Source organism: Hyperoodon ampullatus (genome assembly GCF_949752795.1).
Source record: "Hyperoodon ampullatus genome assembly, chromosome: 3".
Classification (NCBI taxonomy): domain Eukaryota; kingdom Metazoa; phylum Chordata; class Mammalia; order Artiodactyla; family Ziphiidae; genus Hyperoodon; species Hyperoodon ampullatus.
In genome coordinates, this window is record NC_136916.1 from 177,226,867 (window position 1) to 177,246,364 (window position 19,498).

The following is a 19,498-nucleotide window of genomic DNA, read 5'->3' on the forward strand; positions in this document are numbered from 1 at the left end:
TCCTCTCACAAGCCTGTAGCCCCTTGAGGGGGTCACCCTCGGAGGCCCCACACTTATCCCAGGCCTGTGGCCACCTCCCAAATTCTGTTGGGGAGGGCTCTTAGATAAAGAGTGAAACGTTCCTAAAGGTACTTAAAGAAAGACCGGTGGGGGGGTGGGGAACTGGGCAGGAAGGGCCTGGGCCTGATACTTCCACTCCCAAGTCCCACCCTGAAGACAGGCTGTGGCTTGGCCTCTGACTCTCATTGTAACGTGGAGGTCGAGGCTGCAAGACTTGACTTGGGGCTGCCATAATGCACAACGGGGACCTGACCAAGCAGGAACCTGTGAGACAGGAGCCTCAGGTGGCCTCCCTGTAGTCACCATTGCTGGCCCTGGCATCGGGGCAAAGTCAGAACTTCATCCGCAGCATCCGAGGAGGCCGGTGTGGAGAGCCGGACCTGAGATCTCCAGGCCCAGCAGGGAGGCTTTACTGAAAACAGTTTTATTGAAACAGAATTCATATACCATACAATGTACCCATTTAAAGTGTGTAATTCAATGGTTTTTAGTATATTCACAGAGTTGTACAACCAGCACTACCATCAATTTTAGAACATTTCCTCACATCAAAAAGAAACCCCATTCCCATCAGCAGTCACTGCCTAGTGCCCTCCTCTCCCAGACCCTGGCTGCCAAAAATTTTCTTTCTGTCTCTATTCATTTGCCAACTCCGGACATTTTTTTTTTTGCAATACGTGGGCTTCTCACTGTTGTGGCCGCAGGCCTCTCACTGTTGTGGCCTCTTCAGTTGTGGAGCACAGGCTCCGGAAGCGCAGGCTCAGCGGCCATGGCTCACGGGCCTAGCCGCTCCGCGGCATATGGGATCTTCCTGGACCGGGGCACGAACCCATGTCCCCTGCATCGGCAGGCGGACTCTCAACCACTGAGCCACCAGGGAAGCCCTGGACATTTTATATCAGTGGAATCATATAGTATGTGCTCTTTTGTGACTGGCTTCTTTCATTTAATGTAATGTTTTCGAGGCTTATCCATGTTGTAGCACATGTCAGTATTCTTTTCCTTTTTATGGTTGAATAATATTCCATCTTATGAGGGAACTCCCTGGCTGTCCAGTGGTTAGGACTCTGCGCTTCTACCACAGGGGGCACAGGTTTGATCCCTGGTTGGGGAACTAAGATCCTGCAAGCCGCGACATGGCCAAAAAAATAAATTAATTAAAAAATGAAGTTAAAAAAATATTCCATCTTATGGATAGACCACATTTTGTTTATCCATTCATCAGTTGATGGACATTAAGTTTTTTCCACTTTTTGGCTATTGTGAGTAACACCACTATGAGCATTTGTGCACAAGTTTTTGTTTGTTTGTTTGTTTTTTGCTTGTTTGTTTGTTTGTTTTTTGCTGTACGTGGGCCTCTCACTGTTGTGGCCTCTCCCGTTGCGGAGCACAGGCTCCAGACGCGCAGGCTCAGCGGCCATGGCTCACGGGCCCAGCCGCTCCGCGGCATGTGGGATCTTCCCAGATCGGGGCACAAACCCCTGTCCCCTCCATTGGCAGGCAGACCCCCAACCACTGCGCCACCAGGGAAGCCCTGTGCACAAGTTTTTGTGTGGGTATATGTTTTCATTCTTTTGGTTACATATCTAAAAGTTGGATTGCTGGGTCATATAGTTACTATATTTTTAACTTTTTGAGGAACTGCCAGACTGTTTTTCAAAGCAGCTGCATCATTTCACACCAGCAGTGTATGAAGGTTTCAACGTTTCCACATCCTCCCCAATACTTGTTATTACCACTCTTTTTTATTATAGTTATCATAGTGGGCTAGGATACCTAGTGGTATCTCACTGTAGTTTTGATTTTCATTTACCTGGTGGCTAATGTTGGGCAACTTTTCATGTGCTTATTAGCAATTTGTATACTTTCTTTGGAGAAATGTTTATTCAGATACTTTACCCATTTTATTCATCTTTTATTATTGAGTTGTGAGAATTCTTTACATGTTCTAGATAAAGTCCTTTACCAGGCATGTTTTGCAAATATTGTCTCCCACTGTATGGACTGTTTTTAACTTTACTGATGGTATCATTTGCAAAAAAAAAAAAAAAAAAACCAAATTAAAATTTTGATGAAGTCCAATTTATCTACTTTTTTCCTTTTGTTCCTTATGCTCTTGAAATTGTATTTAAGAAGGCTTTGCCTACTCGAGGTCACTCCTTGCGAAGTGAAGATTTACTCCTGTGTTTTCTCCTAAGAGTTTTATAGTTTTAGCTCTTACAGTTAGGCATACAATCCATTTTGAGTTTTTTTCTTTGGTTATTAACACATTAACTAACAAGATCTGGCAGCAGGTCTAATATCTTCTGTAATTTTGGAGACGACTGTACACACTGTTCTGAGATCTCTCCCAACATGTAATGTGATGAGACAGTATCATGATTTCTAGGGGTGCCATAGTCCCAGCCATTGCTAATACCACCTACATTCATAATTGAAGAAAATACTAGATTTCAGTTAAAGTTTCATTTAAATAAACCTGTAACTACCCTCCCAGGTTCATGGTACCCCTGAAATCTATCCACAGACTGCAGGTTAAGAACTCCTAGGATGGGACCTCCCTGGTGGCGCAGTGGTGAAGTATCCACTTGCCAGTGCAGGGGACACGGATTTGAGCCCTGGTCCCGGAAGATCCCACATGCCGCAGAGCAACTAAGTCTGCGAGCCACAACTACTGAAGCCCACACACCTAGAGCCCGAGCTCCACCACAAGAGAAGCCACCGTGATGAGAAGCCCGCACACCGCAATGAAGACCCAATGCAGCCAAAAAAAAAAAAAGTAAAAAGAAAAAGAACTCCTAGGATGGCTAAAATTCCTGCCCAGTCTCAGTTTCTGAAGAGGCTTGGGGGGGGAAATGAACTCTCCCAGGACTGGCTTCTGGCTGTTTTCCTGCCAGCCCACGCCCTGCCTTCTGCCTGGTCCAGCTTTGGGGAAGCTATTCCTTGCCTGGCAGAATTTTCTAACAAGCCATCTAACAATAATACTAAAACAAACAAAAAAGCAGCAATAAGAATTATAAACACTACGTGTACAATCAGACAAGGCATTCTGCCCACATCCTCATCCCTGGTCCTCCCAACATTCTTAGGTCTCTGGTGAGGCCCGCGGCCACACGGCTACGTGGCTGAGGCCTGCCGGTGAGTGGGGTCACACGCTTCAGGCGGAAACTTCAGCTCGAGGTGCCTCAGTTACCCTACCTACAAGGCCCGGATGAGCCGGTCATAACCATGTACACCCAGTGGGAGTACTGGGTGGATTAAAAGCGCTGACGATTTCTACACAGAGAGCACAACCAGGCACAGTTACACCCTGAAGATATTAGCTATTATCTTTAAGCCTTTCACAGGGGACAGGAAGGTGCTATTTCTCTGCCAGTCTGCTTTCTCTCGTTCTGCACAGGATTAATGCCTAATTATTCGTAACATCCAGGATTCTTTTAGTTGTAACAGAAAGTCCAATCGCTCTATTTAAAAAGCCAGGATTTCAGGCCTGGCTTATGCGGTTTGGACAGTGGGGAGAGGTCAAAAGATCCTATCAGGACTCAACCGGCCTTTTTCCACAGACTGGTGGGGTAAGAAGGGCTCCCTGGAACAGGCCCTGCACTGGGGTGGGCAAGCGAGCCCCTGGGGCACAAACGCCTCCTCCAGCTTCCAGCCCCGGTGCGGCCTGTCCTGCCTGCCCCATCCCCGGCCCTGCTTTGGAGGTTCTAGGCTTTAGATCCTTAGGTCCTGATTTCAGAGAGAGAGAGGTCCCTTCCTTCCTGAGAGTTCCAGGAAAAAGTTCCAGAAAGACCCTTGATTGGCCTGGCTAGGTCATGTGCCCTTGCAGAGCCAATCACTGTAGCCAGAGGTCTGGGGTGCTCTGATTGGCCAGGCCTGGGTCACGTGCCGGTTAGAGATGGGGAAGCCCCAAGCTAACCACCGGGAGGAGGATGTTGCGGATGAGTAGACACTTGGGAGATGCTGGGCTGACAAAACCAAAGGTCCCCCTTATAGGGCATATTTCATGTTGTCTTGGTCAGACCTCACCTGTGCCAGGAACCTTCCCCCCACTACGACTGGCTCCTGCCCTGTGCACCCACGGCAGCCTGTGTTCCCTTTCATTATTTCTCACTCTGCAGTTAATGAGTGCCTACTATGCATCAGGCACAGAGAAGGGGGCCCAGGAGGAACCCCAACAACTATAGGTTGGAAGGAGAGGGTGGAAGCTGCACAGGGGACTGACTGAGGGGGAGCGGTCTGTGAAGTAGGAGGGGAACCATGGTCCAGACAAGAGAGGGAATTTCCAGAGGGAGGAGTGGCGGACTCAGGTGCTGCTGAGAAGGGCAGTGTTCCAGGAAGTGACCGCTGGATCGGGCAGCCGGGAGCTTGTGGGTGACCTTAGCAATAGGTAGGAGTAGGCACACAGCCCTGCTGGGGTGGGGTGAGGAGAGGCTGGGAAGGGAGGGAGTGGGGAAGGCACGTATGGACACGTCTTTGGAGTTTTCTGTCTTCTGTCGTGGGAGTAGAGAAATGGGGAGGAGGCGGAAAGGGGCTTGGGAGCAAGGGAGAGTTTTTCCCCCTTTTTTGGGAAAATGCTAGCCAAGGGGAAAGAGAGAGGCTGATGGTACAGGAGAGCAGCAAGGGGAGGGCAGCTGGAGGTGTTTGCCTGAGATCAAGATTGGGGTGGGAGAGACTGAGGGGGAGGGGGGTGCCAGGCAGGCAGATGTGTCAGTTTGGGGACTGGAAGATGAGAGCCCATCTGATGGATTCAGTTTTTCCCACTGAAGAATGAGGTGAGGTCACTGGCTGGGAGTGAGGGCAGAAGGGGCTGTGGGGAGTGTGAGGAGAGGAGAGAAGGTGTGAACTCTTAGACTCAGAGGGTGGGAGAGTGTCACCGAAAAACATGGTGGGGCTGCTGACTCGATGGAGTGCCAGTTTGAAGTTCTGAGGTCAAAAATTCCCAATCAGAAGGGTTGTGTGTGGGCCACCTTCCCCCACCCCAAACAATAGGCAGAGGCAGGAAAGGGGGTTTCCTTCAGGTTGAGGGGTTCCCTATGGTGGAAGAAGAGGGGCTGGAGAGATGGAATCTGTAAAAAATCCACCAGGCCAGGAGGTAGTTACTATTATCTGTGTTTTACAGACAAGGAAGCTGAGAGGGTCAAGGCCAGTATGGCATGTGTGGCTTTGGCGTCAAAATAGAACGGGGCCTGGCACATGTTAGGTGTTAATATTTGTTGAAAAGAGTGAATGGCTGGAAGGTCCAGTGATGCACCCATTGTTGTAACCCAGTCAGGAAGTAGCTCCAACCTTGGGGTTTGGTAGGTGGTGCTGGTGACCCCATGTGCTGTGCCATTCCTGCTGCTCTAAAAAATGACTCAATATCACCTTTGTGCCCTTGTAGGCTAATCTATCCAGAGTCTTGTGGTATAACTTCATAGACACTAAGCGAGCAGGGCAGAGTGCTTTTAACCTCATTCCTCGCACAGTGCTCACCTCTAGATGAGTCACAGCCCTCGGCCAGGTGGTTCACCCCAGGGAATGCCACCTCTGGTTCCTAACCCTTGGCTTTGCTGTCTGCATCCTACCCAGGCCAGCTGTTGGGGAGTATCCCGGGGCACACACCTGCGCTACCTGGGCTGTCCTAGGAGATGAGCGTCCTTTTAAGGGGAATCCAGGAGCTGCGACCCTGAACTTGGCGGGGGCAGTTCTCCTCCATGGGGAGGGCTCCCAGCGCTTTTTCTTACAGTTCATTCAGGAAGAATTGAACATGGTCACCTCACTGAAGTAATAATGATGGCTTATGCTGCAAAAAACGTGGAGAACATCCTGTTTATTTATTCAGGCTTTAAAACCATAAAACTTCAGATTTCTCCCTGTAGCTATTTATAACCAGAGCTGGTGTAAACTGTCCCCATATTAAGCTCAGGTTTGAAGTAACTTAAAAGAAAAATAGCCATCCGCTGCATTTAAAAAAAAAATATATATATATATATATTTCATTTATAGACCTTCTCTCGCCTCCTGATTATTCCTGATTATGTACGAAGAGCGTGTTGTTTGTGGGGGGATCGGTGGGGGTGGGGCAGATACAGACCTCCAGGGGAGTCACACACTCTCCCATCTCTCCCCCCACCCCCAGCTATAAAAGCAGCCCCGTGTCGGCTGGTGGTCACTCTCCGGGGCAAGGATGTTTCGGGCTGGCTCGAGCTCTCCCTCACTGGGTGCCCGGGGTGGAGTGGGGGAGGCAGGGCAGGCAGCAGATCCGGAAAAGTGGCTCTTGCCTCGGAGGAAGTTGACCCTCCTCCTCTACCAAAGGCTTGGGATGAAAATAGCTTCTTCCTCTTTACCCTTCCCGGACCCCAGCCCATTTCTGTAAGTCCCCCACCCCATTTTTAAGTGCTCCCCTCCCCCTGTGGCAATTCGGCTCCTTCAGAGCTCTCCAAACGGCCATCCGGGACGGCAGGGACCCCGCGACCCGACTGTGCGACCGGGCAGGGGCAGAGCCCCCTCTCCTCCGGCCTCGCAGGCGCGGCGCGCCCCGAAACTCGGGCGATCGCGGCGAATTCCAACCTCTCCCCACCAAATTAGCAGAAAGCTCTACTAAACCCCCTGAGCTCCTACACTGCTTTCTTCTACTCCGAGGGTGACTGTCACCTGGGAACCCTGTCCCCTGCACCAGGGTTCCCCCGGCGCTAACACCCAAATCCCTTGGGAAAGGTGGGGGCACAATTAGTTTCTTCCAATTAGTTTCCCCTCTTTGTATAGAACCCATTCAAACTGTGAGATGTAATCCTCCGCGCGAGGGGGAAAGTAGTCCCAACCTTGCATTCAATTTCTGTTCTCGTGTCGCGTATATTTTACTTTTTGAAACCGATGGGATCCTCAGTGGAGCCTTTCGGGGAACGTGGGGGCAGAGGCCGCGGGGGGTGCGCGCAGGTGAAGGGGGGCCGGCAGAAGGAGGGGGCGGGGAGGACAGCTAACTCCTCGCTATTGCCTAGAGAGATGGATCATGGGGCGTAGAGAGATTGCAAACCTCAAACCACGTACAGCGGGCGATACGCGTCAACCGAACCTGACCAACGGAAGCCCGGAGCCTCCCCGTCCCCGCTCTCCCGCCCCGGCCCCTTGGACAGACTGGTACGCGGAGCCAATCTGGCTGCCGCTCGCCGTCCAAATCCCACAAGAGCCAATGGGAGCACGCCGGGGGCGGAGCCACCCCGCGCCGGGTTGGGCTGCGCGCGGCTTCCCCCGCTCGCCCAGGCCCCGCCCCCCTCCCCTCCCGCTCGCTGCTCCTGGAGTAGTTAGTGCCAGTGAAGTGCGGGCGGCGATGAGAGCGAAAGTTGCGCTCGGCACGGTGCTGGGGGCTTGAAGCGGCTCCGCTCTCCGCCCGCTAGGGCCGCCCCAGCCCCAACTCGCGCCCGCGAGCTCCGGCCGCGCCCGACCGCCTCCGCGCCCGCTCTCACCCCCTCCCCCGGCCCGGCGCCCCCTCCTCCGGAGCCGCGGGTCCCCGCCACTTTCGCCCGGCCCGGGCCCCCGCCGATGCCGGCCATGGTGGAGAAGGGCCCCGAGGTCTCAGGGAAGCGGAGAGGGAGGAACAACGCGGCCAACGCGGCCGCCTCGGCCGCCGCCGCCTCCGCCGCCGCCTCGGCCGCCTCCGCCGCCGCCGCCGCCTCCTCGGCCGCCGCCGCCTCCTCGGCCACCGCCGCCTCCGCCTCGGCCGCCGCCGCCCCCAATAATGGGCAGAATAAAAGTTTGGCGGCGGCGGCGCCCAATGGCAACAGCAGCAGCAACTCCTGGGAGGAAGGCAGCTCGGGCTCGTCCAGCGACGAGGAGCACGGTAAGTGGCAGCCGCCCGCGCCGCCCCCGCCCGCTCGCCCGCTCGCCCGCCCGCCCGCTGACCTCCTCTCTGCTTCCCCGCAGGTGGCGGCGGCATGCGGGTCGGACCCCAGTACCAGGCGGTGGTGCCTGACTTCGACCCCGGTGAGTAGCGCCCCGGCCCGGCCGGCCGGCGACCCGAGGGGGCGGACGGCCTCGGACAACTTTCTTTTTGCCTGTGTGGGTCCCGCTGTCCGCGGGGAGACACCCGCGCAAGGGTGTCCTGCTGCCGTGCCTGACCCCGGGGAGGCCCCGGTCGCCGCGGCGGGTCGGATTGGAGGCGGCGGCGCGCTGCCACACCTGGCCACCTGGCCCGGGGGCTCCGGCGTCCCCGGGTCGGCACGAGCCGCGCCGGGGCCGTGCAGGGGCGACCGCGCCGGAGAGTTAGCGTCCTGCGAGCGCCCGGGCTTGGGACGTCCTCGGAGCCGTTTCTCCCCGGCGGAGGGTTGCCCCGCATGCCCTTTCCTCGTCCTGCCGGCCCCTGGACTCCTTCCTGCCCCCGACTCCCCTCCCGTCTTGAGATCTCCCAAAACCAGTTAATAAAAGAAGCGTGCTTCCCAGAGGGCGCCTGCCCGGGGAAGAGAGACTGGCTGGTGGCAGTTTGATTTTAGGACCTATTTGTAAATGTGTGTGTATTCCACCACCCCCCCCCCTTTTTTTTTTTAAGGAACGGGTTGTGAAAGATTAAACCTTCAGAAGCTTTAGCCTAACAAATGCTGTCCGCCTCCAAGAAATCCCTACCCCCTAGCTTGGAACATTTGCTACTCTTGCTGCTCTTCTGTGTGGAAGCAGATTTAAAGTACCAGAAAAATCCAATCAGACAAAGGAATTCGTCAGTGAGATTCTAGCCTGTCTCCGTATAAGATTATCTTTAAAAGATTGTTGGCATGGAAAATGTTTGAAAGGACGTGGGTTTTCTTTCAGAAATAAAACTCAAAAGAGAACCTTGTGGAACTGGAGTTAACAGTCCTCCTGGTTGGAGGGCTTTAGAACTGAAGGTTCTCTATGTAGGTTATACCACGAGTTTGAGAAGATAAATGCATAAATGCTTTTCCTTGGAAACAAGACTGCAGAAAATTGCAAGGATCTAGCCCTTGAAAAAGGCGATTGCTCTTAAGCTGTTATTTAGGTATGAAACTCTGGGTGCTGTTTGAAGTGAAAATACATAGGGATCCCTGAGTGAGCTCTTGGGCACTCTGGAAATAAATGACCTTTCCCGTATTTGCCTTCTACATTTTAGTCTGTTGATGATTTAAATCTCTTAAAGTATAAGTAGTCTACCGCCCAGGTTTGTATTCCTTTTAACTTATGTTAGTCTTTTTGATAGTTTCCCCTTCCCCCGCGTCTTCCTTTTTTGGTAGTCACTTCTCATTTATAAGAGTGACAGGATGGGACTCCGAGACGAGGCTTTTTCTCTTCTGTGCATGCCTTCTCCATTCCATGGTTGGCCACCAGGGGAAGCATACTGTTTTTTGGTTACAGTTGACCCTATCTTCATTTTGTGGGTCAAGTCCATCTTTGTTTTAATACACAGAACATAAAGCAAAGCTTGTCACCAAGTTTCCCCCACATATTTTAAAAAATAAACTTGTATATATCTTTTAGTAAGTTGGTCAGTTTTTTGGTACATTTTGTTTATATTCGTTTTGAAAGCTTTATTTAAATATGTGGGATGCGACTGAAGAAAAGGGCATATTTGATGGCGACAGCAGGAATTAGAACTCTGACATTCTTCTAAGTATTGACGTCCAGCCCAGCTTTGTTAGGAATGAGCCTGGTTTCTTTGGAGTTGTTCTCTTTGAAACAGCACATGTAATAGCATCATATTTTGAGCTGTCCTTGCAGTTTTGATGGAATAGATGCAAGCATAAATTTGCTAGAGACCTGCCATTCTAAAAGGTAAAACACTATAAATGTTTTGCTGCATGGTCTTACTGCCAGTTGATTGGGTCTTGGCATTAACATTTCCCATTTTGTGTTTGTTTTAATCTGGAAAGGAGTCTAACTGGTATGAAATAATTTGAAACCGTGTTTTGCCAATCTGAGCAGTGGGACGAATTCCTAGGTATGGCTGGAAATTGTAGAACTTTACTGTTTCCTACTGATTTATTTTTTTAGGTGTGTTCTCATTTAACTTAAAACCTAAGGGACGGGGCTTCCCTGGTGGCGCAGTGGGTAAGAATCCTCCTGCCAATGCAGGGGACATGGGTTTGAGCCCTGGTCCGGGAAGATCCCACATGCTGTGGAGCAGCTAAGCCCGTGCACCGCAACTACTGAGCCTGTGCTCTAGAGCCTGCGAGCCACAACTGCTGGAGCCCTCGCGCCTAGAGCCCGTGCTCTGCAGCAAGAGAAGCCATTGCAATGAGAAGCTGGTGTACTGCAACAAAAACCCAACGCAGCCAAATATATAATTAATTAATTAATTAATTTTAAAAAATCTAAGGGACAGGGAGACTTCCATTTTGGAATAGAAATGATACACCAATTTTGTTTCATGGCAAAAAAAATTTTTTTCAGTCTTTAGACTTAAGACAGTTTCCTTCCATGAGTACAAGTTAGGAATAATATGGAATTGAGATTGTGATTGTTACTGGTTTTTGTTTTCCCCCTGCCTGAGTTTTGAATGTTTGTTTGTTTGTTTATTTTTACAAATTTGAACAGACCGGTAAGTGTGAAACTCATCAGGAAACTGCTTTTTAAAAAAACTATCTCTGTAAAGATGTATGAGTGGAAGAAGTTGATTTTAATTTTTTTTAAGGTCAGATTTTATTTACCCACAGTATCCCAACTTGACCCTATTGAGCTTTAAAAGCGAATGGTTGAAACTAGATCCACCTGATACTCCCTGTATGGCCCAAAGAAGATTCATTTCTGTCATCCCTCACAAGTAGTGAGTGACGTGGATAGAGCACCGCCATCCTAAAGTGCTGATTCAGTTCTTGTTATCTAATTCAGACCCAAACTGGATCACCGGATCAGAACTTGGTAGTTAACATAACATCTGTGTTCATAATGATGGAACAAGTTTCATCAGTTAGATTTAAAAACAAGGCCAGAATGCAGTTCCGTATCTTTAACTCAGTCTTTGTTCTCATATGGGGTCCAGACTGTCTTTCCATACTCAGTGCCATAGTGTATGCTGAGTTGTCTTTGGTTTCTTTTATTTATTTTTATTTTTAATTTTTTTTTAAAATTTATTTATTTTTGGCTGTGTTGGGTCTTCGTTGCTGCATGCAGGCTTTCTTTAGTTGCGGTGAGTGGGGGCTACTCACTGCGGTGGCTTCTCTTGTTGCAGAGCACGGGCTACATCTAAGCGCATGGGCTTCAGTAGTCGCAGCATGTGGGCTCAGTAGTTGTGGCGCACAGGCTTAGTTGCCCCGCGGCGTGTGAGATCTTCCTGGACCAGGGCTCGAACCCGTGTCCCCTGCATTGGCAGGCGGATTCTTAACCACTGTGTCACCAGGGGAGTCTCAGCACGTGTTATTACTGTCAGCTTCTATCTGTGCTGGTTTTCAGTATCACAGTTCACTAATAGTAAAACTAAGACTCTTACAGAAGAGGAAATGTTAATGGTAAATATTTTTGAGGTAATAGCCCTTTAAACATGCACCCTGTATTTGGAACACTGAATCCAGTATATTTAATCAGATTAGTAAATTTGTGGTTGTCATTGGCTCAACTGTCACTTCAGAGTTGACTTGTATTAATAAAATGTGTTATGCTTTAATGTGGAATAATTTTTCTGAACAGGGTGTCTTGACCTGCTTTTCATTTCTTCTTACTGGTGGTTCTGTGTTCCTCTTTGAACACATTGGCTATGCGTCAGTTTCACTGTAAAAATCAATTTTAAAGATACCCCAAAATTCATAAGTTACAGTGAATGCTTTGTGATGTAGACGTACTTTGAGGTAGTGTTTACCCAAATGAGAGGTCAGGGTAATGATAAATCCTGTGAGCGATCACCTTCATGATGTAGTGAAGTAGGAGACACTTAACTGGTTGTCGGGAGGTTGAATGCCCCGTCTCTGTGGTTAAGAAGGTGGTTTAAGGTCAAGCTGGTCATTGTATCTCAGGAGCCTCATTCCTCCATTATGAATCAGGGTTCTTTCCCTCACTTGTGGCCTGTGATTATGTCAGTTACAGTCATCTTTTTAATTTCTGGCTTCTTTCAGAAGCAGTACAGAGTAGACTGTGAGAGCTTGGGCTATGAGAATCGTCAAACCCAAGTTCAGATCTTGGCAGTGCCTCTTGACAAATGTGTGTTGCCCCTCGGCAAGTTACTTTATTTTTGCTTTCATCTGTGAAGTAGGGGTAGTGGAACTTCTTCCTCAAGAGAAGAAATTAACTGAGCTAATACATGTAAAATGTCCAGCGCAGTGCTTGGCACACAGTGAGTGTTAAGTAAACATTGTCTGCTATCTTATTCTAATTATCATTGTGGGACTTCAGTTGCCAAGCAGTGGTCCCCGCATTGCCTGCTTTACTGCAGAGGTAAGACTGAATTATAACGAAGCCGTAGATTTGAATGGGAATCGTGCGTGCACTGAGATAGTTGAAGATGATTACTTTTAAGTTACCTGCTGCAATTTAGGTAAATATTCTTTCCTGGAAGAGGGAGAACTAGTCCAAGACACTTCTACATTTATAGCAGAAAAGTACACTGAGATCCAGAGAGAATAGGTAAACCTGTTCAGATCAAGTTTCTGGATAGTACAAAAGAAACCTTGAATCCATCCCTCGGCCAAAGTGAAGTACACATTAACTGTGTTCTGAGTTAGGGAGTTTTTGCTCTAAACTTTCAAGTTCTTGTCTTTGAGAGTTAGTGTTTTCGAGGTGAGGTTCTTCTGCCACAATGTTCCCTTCCGTGGGTGATGAGTGTGATTCAAAGGTTAGCTGGTTGAGGCTGATCAGAGCAGAGTTTTAAAAGCAGTGTTGAAAGTCATTGGTACTGAAGAAATTTAGGCTTACTCTTAAAAAGCTATTTTCCTTGGTGTCATAAAGTTATATGGGGCAATTTAGTTGCAACTAACTTCTTAGTCTTTGTAGATGAAACATTAAAGTCTATCCAAGTTACTGTATTCTCCCCCAGTTTATTTTACTTTTTATATTTTACTCTCTGCTATATAGATTGTTGTAATTAATTTGTAATTTAGCCCTCAGTTTCTTCTGAGCATTTCTTTAGAGGTTCCATGCATAATGTAAAAGTAAGAAATAAGGCTTGTATTGGTTTTTATATTTAAAACAGAACTGGAAGTGCCTTTTGTGGAGGGAGTCTCTGTAGCAACACAGTAAAAGTCTGAATAAGGTAGGAATTGGGGATTGAATGCTGATTCAGTGATTTGGAGTGAGTTAATTCCTACAGCTTTAAATAGCAATTATGGAAAATATTTGTGACCCTAGAAATGATAAGGGGTAATAGTTGTAATTTAACAATTTCTTCTGTTTTGTGTTATGGAAATTCTTCTAATACATATATCTGTCTTCTGGTTGAGCTTTATGTTTTCTGTTGTTGATTTTTAAAAAAAGTATTTAAAAAATAGAATGGTTTAAGGTGACAAAAGGTGTTTTGCTAAAATTTTTGAGGCATTTAAAAATAACATTAAAATGTCATTTAAATGAAATGTTGACAGTGAACCCTAAAACTCCTATTTTTTTCAAATTAGTCAAATTCTTTAAAGATGGTGATCTTAGTAAAAATCGCACAGTAGACATAATTCTTTGAAATTTCTGGATTTTCCCTTCCTTGGAGTAATGAGAGAGAAAATGGTAGTGTCCACCCAGTCCGGCCTTCCTGTGTTCTAGATGAGGAAAGTAAGGCCTGCGGAGACAAAGTGACTTGTATTTGTCTTTCGGTCATTAAACGTATCTCCAGGTAGACTTGAGGCCAATGAAGCCAAACTTAAAACTCTTAATGTTTTAGAGCATTGTTACTGCATATAATAATTGGGAACGGTAAAACGGGTGCATGATTTTAGAACCAGGAGTAAGAGTTAAATTTCTAAAATTGAAGTGATTAAATAGTGATTAGATGTTGGAATGTCTTTGCAAATTATCATAAGGTAGGATAGAATTGTAAAGATAGAGTTATTTTAAAAACCCATTCAAATAAAAAAGAAAATAATATCTACAGTTACATGCCCACCACTGTGATTAAACACTGTTGAAATTAGGACATATTTGCTTCAGGTACAGGTAGAGGCTAATTCTTCCACTCCTGCCTTCACTAATTGGAAGTTGATTTTTGTTATCCCTGTGATAGTTTGCATCCTTTATGAAGCAGATGCCAAGATAGAATTAGACGTGCAAGAGTGTCATAGGGGTAAATGCCTGTGATGACGGAGGAGAGGAAGAAGGTTAGGTGGCACAGCCTTCAGAATGGGTGCAGGTGTGACACCTGTGAAGGAAAACAGGAGGAAGGATGATTGATTATTGGATCCAGGAGCCTAAGATTGCAGTGCAGCCAGAGCACAGACTGTTTGTTAGAGTGCATTGGGCAGGAAAGGGCCTGCCCTAGAATGCCGGCTGTGTTCAGTCATTGGCCTGGCGTTGGTATGAATGCTGCAGTGGACCCCAAAGGTGCTGGGCAGCTGGGGCTGTCAGCTAATTACACTCCTCTCAGCTCTTTCTCTCTTGAAGGGAGATCTGAGTGGCACACACTCAAGGCCGGCAGAATGCCCATGTGTGTTTTTGTACTTCAGTACGTACTTATGTGTGAAAACAATATGTTTCATTATTGTCAAAGTCTTTTTGTAAATGGAATTATTTGTGCATATTCATTTGCTTTGATGTTTTCCAAACAAGTACATTGCCACTAACAGGCACAGAAAATTCCTTTCCTTCACCCAATTTTCACTAAAGTGTTAGGTTTATTAACTTTTTGCAGTACTGTCTTTTTGTGGTTTATGTTGGCATTTTTCTAAATTACTGGTGAGGTTAAGTGTGCTTTTATATGTTTTTTTGGCTACTTGGTTTCCTTCTGTGAATATACCTTTTGCTCTTTTTCTGTAGGGTGTTCTTTTTCTTACTGATTTGTGGGAGTTCTTTATATATTTGGATACTGATCCTTTATTAGGGTTACATATGTAGAGTTTTTTGTTTTCTCTCTAGTATGGGGGTTGATTGAGTTTCTTCTCAGGAAGGAATAAAAATGTATCCCTGGTTGGATATGTTTCTGCTCAGAGACTGGACTTGGTACATAGCTCCTATAATAATTGTCACTAGGACTCCTGGTTTCTAAGATGAATGTCGCTGAGAATTGACACATCTTTTTTTGTTATGTTTCAACTTTATTCAGTTCATTTGGTGTACTCATTATTAACCGATTGACCTAAATTTCAGTACCAGATGACTTGAAAAGCTCTGATTTAATTTCTGTCCAGCATCTAGTTATAACAGCATACCAGTTAGAGGTTAAAGTTACAGCTTTAGTTTCCATGATGGTCAGTTAGTTTCCTATAACAGGTTAACGTGCTGTGAACTAAAACCAAATTCAGCTGTCTTTTGGGTTTGTCACTGATTATAAGGGAGTGGGCGAGTGTGTGGATGGGGAGGTGCAGCTAATAGAAGACCCTTGAAGGAATGATCTGTCAGTGCCAGGTTAGTGTAGTGCTGGCTGTGTGCCAGACTGGTTTGAACACTTTATACCTATTAATGATTTAACACAACGATCAAAACAGTCATATCAGATAAAGTTGTTATCACCATTTTCCATATGAGGAAACAGAGGCACGGAGAGGCTTATTGTTATGGTTCAACCTAGTAACTTGCCCAAGGTAACCCATTCTAAGATGCCAGCCGTTGTCCGAAGCACCGTTATTTTATATGTCACTAAGAAAGGAAAAACACCAAGATCCCATTAAGTGTAAGTTGCTGTCAGATTTCAATCTAGTGTATTTCAGGGAGAGCCAGCCAGAAATCCTCTTTAAGAAAAAACACTTAGGAGCAATACTTTATTGGATCAATTGCTTAGTCGTTTCCATGTGGTTCCAGGTATTGGGGAGTTTTATGTTTAGGGTTGCCAGAGCCTGCTTCATGTCCAGTTACATTCCTCCTCTTCCTGGCAGTGAAAACACAAATGAAATGGGAGGTATCTGGCTTGGTTGACTGGGGCAAATTGGAATGAGTTGCTGTACTCCATGTATGTCGAAATAGTCATTTTCAGAGTGTAAAATACAACTGTTTTTTTGAGGGGAGCGATTTCTTGCGATTGGATGACATAAGGTTACAATGGACCCTGTTATGTTGGTTACCCTTTAGTTTAACAGTTGAGTATAACTTAAATATCTCCCCCCCCCCCATATGTTTTTCTACAGATTCGCACTGAACTTGAGCTGTGGAATGAATTTAAGAACCAGGTCTTAATAAAGTGTGAAAAGATACACAAATTAAAATATCTAAGAGAGCATTTAAAAAAAAACCCTTGGTTTCACCCGTACAGCTATCTGGTTAGTATTGTTCAACAACTAATTTTCCTCCCTTGCATATTATTCCCATCCTTCCTCCCCCATCAAAAAACAAAAACCAAACTAACCCTGCCCCAGCTCCCCCAGAATCCCCAAAGTATATATTTCTTGGTGTTATTAGTGAATTGTATTCTATTTTTCAAAGACCAGAGTATACTTAAAGAAAATTGTAAGCTTTATTCTGTTTGTGAAGTTTGCCATGTTTGATTTGATCATAGTGTAAGTTAACTAAGGACTAGTTTTTGTCTGCCCAGAACCCCAAGGTTTGCCTTGTACTTATACCGAGGGCACTTGGGTGAGTCTCTGCTCCTGAAGTTTGGCTATGGTTATCCTTTTCAGCAGTTTCATCTAGTGACCAAGAAATACTACCTGATGGCCCTATTTATGCCTGAAAAGGTTAATTAAAATTTTGGGCATTGGTTAAACATTCTATTCACTTAAACTGTGCTGTTTTACACACATACATACTCTTACTGAAGATTGCAGATCCTGCTTTACTGACATAGAAGCTTCTGGGCTTGGGCTAGTTCTGCTTTCAGACTTAGTGTGGATATAGGGCGATCAGGATGGTAAGAAGAGTAGGGTAAGTACTTGGCTAGTCTGGTCTTACTCGGTTCCATAAAGTCTTGGTGGTGTCATGTGCTTCTGCTTTCTTAGTTTTTTGAGCCACCAATTCGGTTTAAATATCTAAAGGTTTCTCTTCTCACTTGATGTAGCTGAATGTGGTTCTGCATTTAATAAGAACATTTGTGTGCACTGACTGACTTACCTTGAATAGGCATTTTGTAATGGACAGTTGATAATTAAGCACCAACTTTAGTTAAAAAATGGAAACCCAAGGGGAAAAAATGAGCTTTAAAGTTGCATTTAAAAGCTGGTTTTCCCTGTTTTCTGTGCCTTTTTAGTAATGAATTTGTATGAATTAGAGATACACATCTTAGATGCATTCTTAAAAATTTATTTTTATCAACGTGAATTTCATATGACATAAAATTAACCATTTTAAAGTGAAGAATTCAGTGGCATTTAGTACATTTACATTGTGTGCACCCACCACCCACACCATCTAGTTCCAAAGTGTTTTCATCATCCCAAGAGAAAACCTCATCTCCCTTAAGCGTCTACTTCCCCTCCCCCCCCCACTTCACTGATGACAGCACACAGAAGGTGCTGTGAGGCATGGTGTCCGGGGTCACCTGACCCTGGGGTGGAGGAGGGGCATTGAAGAAACCAGGAAGAAGTTTTAGGTGAAGTGGTCCTCTGAGCCAAGCCTTAAAAATAGGAGTTTTTCATAGGATTTTATGATGTTTATTAATTTAAAAATTAATAATATATAAGCTGTAAATGTTAAAAAATTATTTTGAAAATGCTAATCTTTCTTAAGAATTTCAATATAGATTTTCTTTTAAATTGTCTTGAGCTGTGCTGTCCAGTAATATAGCCACTAGTGATCTATAATTTTTTTTTTTTTTTTTGCGGTACGCAGGCCTGTCACTGTTGTGGCCTCTCCCGTTGCGGAGCACAGGCTCCAGACCCGCAGGCTTAGCGGCCATGGCTCATGGGCCCAGCTGCCCCGCGGCATGTGGGATCTTCCCAGACCGGGGCACGAACCCGTGTCCCCTGCATCGGCAGGCGGACTCTCAACCACTGCGTCACCAGGGAAGCCCCGATCTATAATTATTTAAATTTAAATTTATTAAAATCAAATAAAATTAAAAATTCACTTCTGTCACACTAACTGCATTTCAAGTATGTAGCTATTGGCTGCTGAATTGGACGGCGCCGAGTAGGACATTTCTGTTATCCCAGAAAGTGCTGTTGGACAGCACTGATCTAGAGGTTCCGATGAAAGCTTTGTTCTTTTTAATTTTTATAATTAGTTCAGTAGTTTTGCCTCTTTAATCAAGGTGCATGATGAAATGTGATATTGGAACAGCCGATAAATATTATGATGGCTGTGTACTGAATTCCTCTAGTGGAGTATTTGTTAAAATATTGCTATTAAGGTATTCAAAACAGGCTTCTTGAGAAAGCAAGTAGAAATTGAAAGCTTAGAGAGGTTTGTTTTTTGAGGTGGTTATTTAGTACCTAATTAAACCAAAAGGATGATGAAGGTATATGACTATATTGAAGATAAATGTAGGACTTAAAAAATCAACAATATGAAGGCTCAGCCTTTTTTTTTTAAGGGATCTTTATTTTCATTTATTTATTTATGGCTGCGTTGGGTCTTCCTTGCTGTGTGGGCTTTCTTTAGTCGTGGTGAGCAGGGGCTACTCTTCATTGTGGTGCATGGGCTTCTCATTGCGGTGGCTTCGCTTGTTGCGGAGCACAGGCTCTAGGCACGCAGGCTTCAGTAGTTGCGGCATGTGGGCTCAGTAGTTGTGGCTCTTGGGCTCTGTAGTGCAGGCTCAGCAGTTGTGGAGCATGGGCTTAGTTGCTCTGCGGCATGTGGGATCCTCCCGGACCAGGGCTCGAACCTGTGTCCCCTGCATTGGCAGGTGGATTCTTAGCTACTTTGCCACCAGGGAAGCCCTGGAAAGGTTAGGTTTTTAAAACAGCTTTATTGAGGTTTAATTGACATAAAGTAAACTATACATATTTACACATACACAGGTGTGCATATATTAGGCTGTTTGAAGTCCCACTGCTTACTGATGCTCTGTTCAGTCTTTTTCTTTTTTATTAATAAATTTATTTATTTTATTTATTTTTGGCTGTGTTGGGTCTTTGTTGCTGCACATGGGCTTTCTCTAGTTGCAGCGAGTGGGGGCTACTCTTCGCTGCAGTGCGTGGGCTTCTCATTGTGGTGGCTTCTCTTGTTGCGGAGCACAGGCTCTAGGTGTGTGGGCTTCAGTAGTTGTGGCTCACGGGCTCTAGAGCTCAGGCTCAGTAGTTGTGGCGCACGGGCTTAGTTGCTCTGCAGCATGTGGGATCTTCCCGGGCCCGGGCTTGAACCCGTGTCGCCCGCATTGGCAGGCAGATTCTTAACCACTGCACTGCCAGGGAAGCCCCTCTCTTTCATTTTGAATGCTTCCTATTGCTATGTCTTTAAGTTTGCCAGTCTTTTTCTTTTGCAGCGTCTAATGTGCTGTTAATACATGTATTTTTTTTCATCT

General features: G+C 46.2%; 1 protein-coding gene across 2 annotated transcripts in view; it reads left to right on the plus strand.

The window, feature by feature from the left end:
- Positions 1-7,581: 7,581 nt before the first annotated feature.
- The window catches only part of RCOR1 (REST corepressor 1), a gene marked incomplete at both ends in the record, with an annotated part of 112,959 nt that continues 101,042 nt past the window's right edge, over positions 7,582-19,498 (plus strand). For both annotated transcript variants that reach the window (XM_079699810.1, XM_079699811.1), the window contains 2 exons: positions 7,582-7,879; positions 7,963-8,022. In XM_079699810.1, coding sequence (XP_079555936.1) covers positions 7,582-7,879; positions 7,963-8,022 — 358 coding nt within the window. The remainder of the gene's footprint in view (positions 7,880-7,962; positions 8,023-19,498) is intronic.